A 6,593-nucleotide genomic window follows, 5' to 3' on the forward strand; every position below is an offset into this window, starting at 1 on the left:
GTGCCTCACAGCTGGGCGCTCTCCCACCTGACACCCCTCTCCCCATAACAGCTGTAACACAGAGGAGACCAGAAGGTCTTACCACTCCACCGCTCCTCCCAGGCAGCTCACCTGTCCTTCTGGCAAACGAACAAATTGAAAGCGTTCTCCGCTCCCAAGAAGTTGTCGTCGTCCAGGATCTCCACAGCGCTCATCCAGTTTGGATTAAAGTCCCGGGCAATCTGGAAGGAGACAAGAGGAGACGCAGTGTGTCCAGATGGCCTGTCCTGTGATCCAGCAGCTTCGTTCCACCCAACCTTCAGGAGCAGCCTGTCCCTCTCTGCTAGGTGAAGCAGCTGAGCGCTGAAGGCACCATAAGTGGTTTGGCCCTGGCCCAAGCAACACTCACACGATGCCAGAGCGTTCCCTGGACCAAAGCCAGGTCCAGAGTCACTCCAATTTAATTGTACACAGGTCTGTCCCCACCCCCCTGCCAGCTACGTTGCGTTTGCTGACAAGAGACGCAGCCACAGCCAGGCTAAATCATTCCAACCGCACAACATGGGGTCCAGATGGCAGCTCCCCACCCCTGGCAGGCAGGAGGCACGCACCCAAAGCCTGCTCTCTTCCCGAGGCTTCTGATTCCTCGCCCAGTTTCCTGGAAACTCAGAGCAGAAACCACGGGGATCTGTCTAAAAACATGTCAAGGTGACGCCACTCTCACCACGCAGCCCTACGGCCTCGTCTTTAAGGTGGGGTGAGCCAGGCTCCTCCTTTTATCACCTCAAATGCTGCTCCCCCTATGCAGGCTCCCAGAACGCCTCCCAACGAGTTTATTTAACGGCCCCGATACCTCCTCGAAGTTTCCTTCCATGGGCTTGTAGGCGAGGAGGAGGACGGAGCGCATCAGGTCTCCCACGAGGATGAAGTCGCCCTTGGTCTTCAGGTAGAGAGCCATGATGTTGTTGTAATGGTTGCACTCCGTGCGCAGCTCCTTCTCCGCCGTCCACTCGTAGAGACGCACCTGAAGGAAGGGACGCAGCTCAGAGCCAGCGCGTGTGGACACGTTTCACAGTGAGCTGTGCCGGCAGCGCTGCGCTGCGGAATTAAGACTTTCATCCTAGAGTACATAACTCTTGCTTGCTAATTGTGAAAAGAGACCCTGACCAGCTGAGTACAGCTCCTGTTGGGAGTTTGTCCGTGAGAATGGACAGGTAAGACGCTTCTTGTACACAAGATGTGCCTGGGAGTGAATGGGAGAGTGTGATCCAAACAGACCTGGGAAAATCTGTTCTCCCTGTGTGATAAGAGAGTGATTGAAGGAGCACTAATAACAACCTGGCTGCATAGTCTGGTCTCCTGTTTGTAACCCACAAATAGTGCTTCTTGCTAAGACCTATAAATATGTGTGTCTGCCTGCAATAAAGTGGCATTTGCTTGATCACACTGATCGTCAGCAGCGTCCGTGAATCCCGCGCCAACAAGCACGGACACCCACGACGCATTTCCCAAAAGGAATCGGGGACCTGGCTGCTGTCTACACAGCTGGAGCAGCTTCCAGCTCCAAAAAGCGCTCCTGAAACCACGTCGGGGTTCTCCAAAGAGCCTCACCGTGCTGTTGATGCTGGCTAAGAGCTTCCCGTTGAATTCCACCATGGAATACACGGCCCCCTTGACCTCCTTCTCAGCCAGGCTCTGCAGCTTCCCTGGAACAAACCCACGGTTAAATATCCGCCCGGTTAATCGCCCTGCGCTCAGATGAGCTGCTCTAAACGTCGCTCTCCCTAGGAACTCTCTCCAAGGATCTTACCGTCGGAGTAGTGGAAGACAACGATGCGGCCCTGTTTGGGCTCTGCCTCCTCGGGATAGACCATGGCGGTGCCCACGATGAAGTAGGTGTTTGGGTCCTTGCCGAGCTTGCAGGAGACCAGGCTGAGGGCGTATTCGTTCTGCAGGAACTGGTGAGCGTGAAGCACTGGGCAAAGAGGGAAAAGGCAGAAATAATTTGAGTTCCTCGGCTCCTCAACAGCAGCAACTCCATACCTGGGCAGAGCAGCTCAAAACTTCAGACACGTTTGAGGTAGCTGCCTGGAGATCCCTTCCCCTCCACCTTATGCCATCAAAACCCACCCCAACTTAAATCCTAATGCTCCTCTCAGAAAAATGCTTCAGCTGAAGGAAAAATGCAAGATCTTCACGAGTCTTTAAAGATCACCAGTCTCAGCCACACACCAATACATGAGGAAACCAAACGAGCGCATGGCCAGCATTTGGGACTTTTACCTTCGAAGGTGTGTTGATCTATGATGAGCAGGTTGTGAACCTCCACCTCCTCGCCGAAGGAGGTCTCGTGCGGCGCCGTGCTGCTGGAGAACAGCTTGCTGGTGCTCACGCTGCTGGACAGGGCCTAGGACACGGGAAAATCGGTCACATCTTTGTGCTACTCAACGCTGCTCCACATGGGCTGAGGCAACCGGGAACCAGAAGAATGTAGGGAAGAGAGAGTGAAGGAGCTCCCAGGCAGCCAAGGTGGCCGAGGGCATGCTGGCCTGGATCAGGAATAGCGTTGCCAGCAGGAGCAGGGAGGTGATCATTCCCCTCTGCTCAGTGAGGCCACACAGTCCTGTGCCCAGTTTTGGGACCCTCACTCCAAGAGGGACAGTAAAGTGCTGGAAAGGGCACAGAGGTGGCTACCAAGCTGGTGAAGGATTTGGAACATCTATTGTCTGAGGAACAGCTGAGGGAGCTGGGGCTGTTTAGCCTGGAGGAGATTGAGGGAAGACCTTGTCACTCCCTACAAGTACTTGAAAGGAGGTTGTAGAGAGGTGGGGGTTGGTCTGTTCTCCCTGAGTGATAGGACAAGGGGAAATGGCCTGAAGTTGCTCCAGGGGAGGTTCAGGCTGGATATTAGGAAGAATTTCTTTACTGAAAGGGTTGTCGGGCATTGGAACAGGCTGCCCAGGGAGGAGGTTGAGTCACTGTCCCTGCAGGTGTTTACGAGAAGGGCAGATGTTGTGTTGATGGACACGGGTTAGTGGTGTTCATAGGGCTGGGAAAAGGTTGGACTCAATGATCTCAAAGGTCTCTTTCAGCTGAAACTGCTCTAGGATTCTGTGATTCCCCAAGCCTGAGTAAACAGATACGCTCCCTGCACCAGCGGGACGTGCACGGCAGAGGCAGCACTGCTGAGCCAACACCATTAATGGAAGGATTTACAGTGTCGTGGCTTCCACCAGAGCTGCTGCCCGAAACTGCATCCCTAGGAGAGGGAAACCGCTGGAGACCAAACAGAGGCCTGTGCGGGAGCCTGAAGGAGCAACACCCAAACCCAAAGGTGATCAGACAGAAGAGCCAGCACGCCAAGGCTGCCAGAGAGCAGCACAGGAGAGTCCTTGTGACCACCACGGAGAGATCTTACCACTCCGTCTCTTCCCAGGCGGCCACAGGGAAAGCTTTGCGCTCAGAGCTTTGTCAAGAAAAAATCTGCATCACGATTTGGCCCGACGAACTATGATACTCAGAGGTCAGAGCTCAGGGATGTTCCGGCAGCTCGCCCTCACCTGGGTGCTGGCACTGGGTCTGAGCGCGGTGGTGCCACCGCTGGCATCCTGCACCTCGATACGGCTCGAGAGCACGCCGAAACACTGCGATACCTCTTGGTAGCAGATCTTCCTGCGGGATAAACAGAGCTGCGTGGGCAGGAGAACCAGGAAAGGCCACCCCAAGGAGAGCACAGAGGCTCTGGAGATGAGAGATAGAGCCGCTCGCTTGGCCCACCCTGTTCTCAGTGGTCTGGGCACTGAGCCCACAACAGGAATGCTGACAGCAAAATCTGCCCCCCAACAGGCAGCAGCAGACCACGGGCCCCCTAAGCCAGGCTCTCTCCTTCCTGCTCAGCTCACCTGGGCGATTCGTAAAGGGGAACCGTGCGGATGTGCAGCTTCTGGATCTCGTCGATGGTGCCGATCGTCAGGGTGCTGTTATTGGCCAACGCCAAGCTGCGTGGGGTGAAAAAAAAAATCCATGGACGCAATGGTACTCGTAAGGTGGCTCAGCTAGAACCTCCCTCTCCTCCACACCCCTCAAAACTGCTGATTCCAGGATCCCTTTTGCCGATCCCCGGATCCTGCTGCAGAGTCTGACCCTCCCCGAGCCCGTGTTGCACAAGAAAAGGCGCAGGCTCACCTGTCGGGATACCCATCCGAGTTGAGGGGACACATGTAGTTGACCTCCTTCAGGTTGACGTTGGAGAAGACCAGTTTGTGGTTACTGCTGTAGATGACGGTGGGGCGGTCCGAGCAGGCGAACACGTTGGTGGTGGACAGGGAGCGGAACGTCCTCAGGACAGTAGGCTGGGTGCCAAGGGTCACCTTCTTTCGGTCACTCAGCAAGCCTGTAGGAAAGGAGCAGGAGTCCATCTCCTTCCTTGAGAGTCTGCTGGAGGAATCCACCAGCTCCCAGGCCCCACCAGCACGACCCCATCACGGGGAGAAAGCAAGGAGGAAAGGAAGAACGACAGGCAAGTAAGAGGGCACGAGTCCAGCGACCCCGCAGTCACCTGTCTCGAGGCTGAGCCCGAAGTAGAAGAGAGCCCCGTCGCCCAGGGCGCACAGAAGGTAATGGCTGCTCTCGAAAGTCGTCATCAGGATGGAGCGAGGGATAATTTCTGCAGAGAGCAGAAGAATCGTGAGTGCCGTCGGTCTTCTCAGCCAGGGGAGCACCCAGCAAGCCCTGGGAGAACCTACCTCCTCCCAGCATCTCTTTGTGCAGCAGCTCAAAGGAAGGCAGCTTCAGGATGCGGGCGGAGATGTCGGTCCAGAGCCCGATGGCGCAGAGCGGGGACATGCCATTAGTGTCCCCCAAAGGCGTGATGTCCAGGCAAGCAACTTCATGCTCCATTTCTGTGCAGCTAGCAGGGAGGAAGAAGAGGACAGAGGCGTCAGTCTTGAGCCCAAAGACACACAGAAAAGGCCGAGAGGTCTCAGGCCAAGGAGATGTGTCCTCACCTGATCTGCCTGAGCTCCTGCGGTCGGATCTCCAGGTAGTACAAGGCTCGTCCCACAGCCACCACCACCTGGTTGCTGTTACAAGAAGCCACGCTGATGTTCTTCCCGTTGGGCTCTTTCCACTCGCTCACCAGGGCTTTGGGCTCCTGGCTAACGAGTCTCACGGAGGCAGAGGTGATCTAGGGGCAGAGAGAGAGAGAGAACACCTCCACTCAGAGCCAGAACGCCACTTCCCTTCCAAGATCCACCCAAACTCCGTCCTCGTTACGCAGCACAGATCTGGGTTAGCCCCCAAATCAGTAAGGGTCACCATGAGAGACAGATCTGCATTTCCCTAGAAGGGGCGTCACTACCTGGATCAGCTGCTGATGCGCCACGTTGCCGCAGAAGAAAGTCTGCTGATCGTCCACAAACCCTGTGAGCTCCGTCTCTTCTACTTCTTCTCCATTTAACATAAGAACCCTGAACAGGAAAGGTGGCTCCTGGTGTATCCCGCTCCAGCACAGGGCCGAGAGCCTGGCTCAGCGTTAACCCCACCTCACCTGGTCTGGCCAACGAAGGACAGCACCAACGTATTGTCTGTTTCGCGATGAGAGTCTGACCTCAGGGGCCACAAGCCTGAAACCACAGCGAATATTCCAAAAGCTAGTGGGTGACAAGCTTCCCACCCTGCGGCCCGACCTCATTCTGCGCACACGACACGTCCCTGCTGGGCCTTTTCGGGCTGCAGGTTGTATCTGAGAGCGCACCTTTAATCCCTGGCAAATCGATGCTGGCGTGCTCATGAATCCCGATGCCGTTCCGAATAATCCGCAGGGAACCTTCTTTAAATGCCCCCGAGCAGGTGACCAGCTGCAGAAAAAAGGAGATGATCTTTACTGCTGGGAAGCCTCCCGACTCCTGGTAGCGATGGGTTCAGGGGAAGATGAGGGAGATCCCTCTTTTCCATCTCTCAGAGGAAGCTTTTTGGCAGCGTTGGGCTCCCCACTGCATGAAGCCAACCCCTTTCTTGTGAACAGGGATCCCCAAGAATTAGCCTCCTCACTCGTACCACTCTCCATTGTAAGGCCTCAATACCATCCCTGCACCTGAAGGAGACTTTTGAGATCCTCCAGGAAACGGTTTGTCATCTTTTCCTTCCGTAGACAAACCCACACCGGCCCAGACAACCCCAACGCTGAGAAGAAGAAAAGCAGAATCAACATTACCTGCCCTTGGCCTTGTCTTTCCAGGTCTACGACACACATGTCGACGATGGGACCGAGGTTGGTGAAGGTCTCCATGGCCACCACGTAGGAGCCCTGCTCGTTGCTGTCCACGTTGGGCTACGAACAAATGCAATTGTTACCAGTTTTCAACAAGCAAGGGCAGGCAAGGAGAAAGGAAAATTGATCCACGTACAACCCTCAAGGAAAATCAGTATGTACAAAATCCTACCCGAGCACACAACTAAGCCGAAAGACGGTCGCAACGTACCTTGACGAGTTGGGAATCCCCAAGCCGAGAGCCGACAAACACGACTCCGTTGTCCAGGTAGGTCAAACACTCTGCGATGGACGTCTGGGAATCGAGAGGACCCACATAGAATCACAGAATGTTCGGGGTTGG

At 55.3% G+C, this 6,593-nt stretch overlaps 1 protein-coding gene across 1 annotated transcript in view; it reads right to left on the reverse strand.

Moving 5' to 3' along the window:
* Positions 1-6,545, reverse strand: part of DDB1 (damage-specific DNA binding protein 1, 127kDa) — a gene marked incomplete at its 5' end in the record, with an annotated part of 8,294 nt that extends 1,749 nt beyond the window's left edge. The window contains 16 exon segments of the mRNA XM_009879494.1: positions 91-221; positions 833-1,003; positions 1,591-1,685; positions 1,790-1,954; positions 2,263-2,386; positions 3,540-3,651; positions 3,882-3,977; positions 4,165-4,372; positions 4,538-4,645; positions 4,725-4,888; positions 4,986-5,164; positions 5,339-5,447; positions 5,528-5,603; positions 5,735-5,837; positions 6,194-6,310; positions 6,462-6,545. Of these exon segments, the coding sequence (XP_009877796.1) occupies positions 91-221; positions 833-1,003; positions 1,591-1,685; positions 1,790-1,954; positions 2,263-2,386; positions 3,540-3,651; positions 3,882-3,977; positions 4,165-4,372; positions 4,538-4,645; positions 4,725-4,888; positions 4,986-5,164; positions 5,339-5,447; positions 5,528-5,603; positions 5,735-5,837; positions 6,194-6,310; positions 6,462-6,545 (2,042 nt within the window).
* Between the last annotated feature and the right edge of the window lie 48 nt (positions 6,546-6,593).

The sequence above is a fragment of the Apaloderma vittatum genome, unplaced genomic scaffold (genome assembly GCF_000703405.1).
Source record: "Apaloderma vittatum isolate BGI_N311 unplaced genomic scaffold, ASM70340v1 scaffold23832, whole genome shotgun sequence".
NCBI classification, from domain to species: Eukaryota; Metazoa; Chordata; class Aves; order Trogoniformes; family Trogonidae; genus Apaloderma; species Apaloderma vittatum.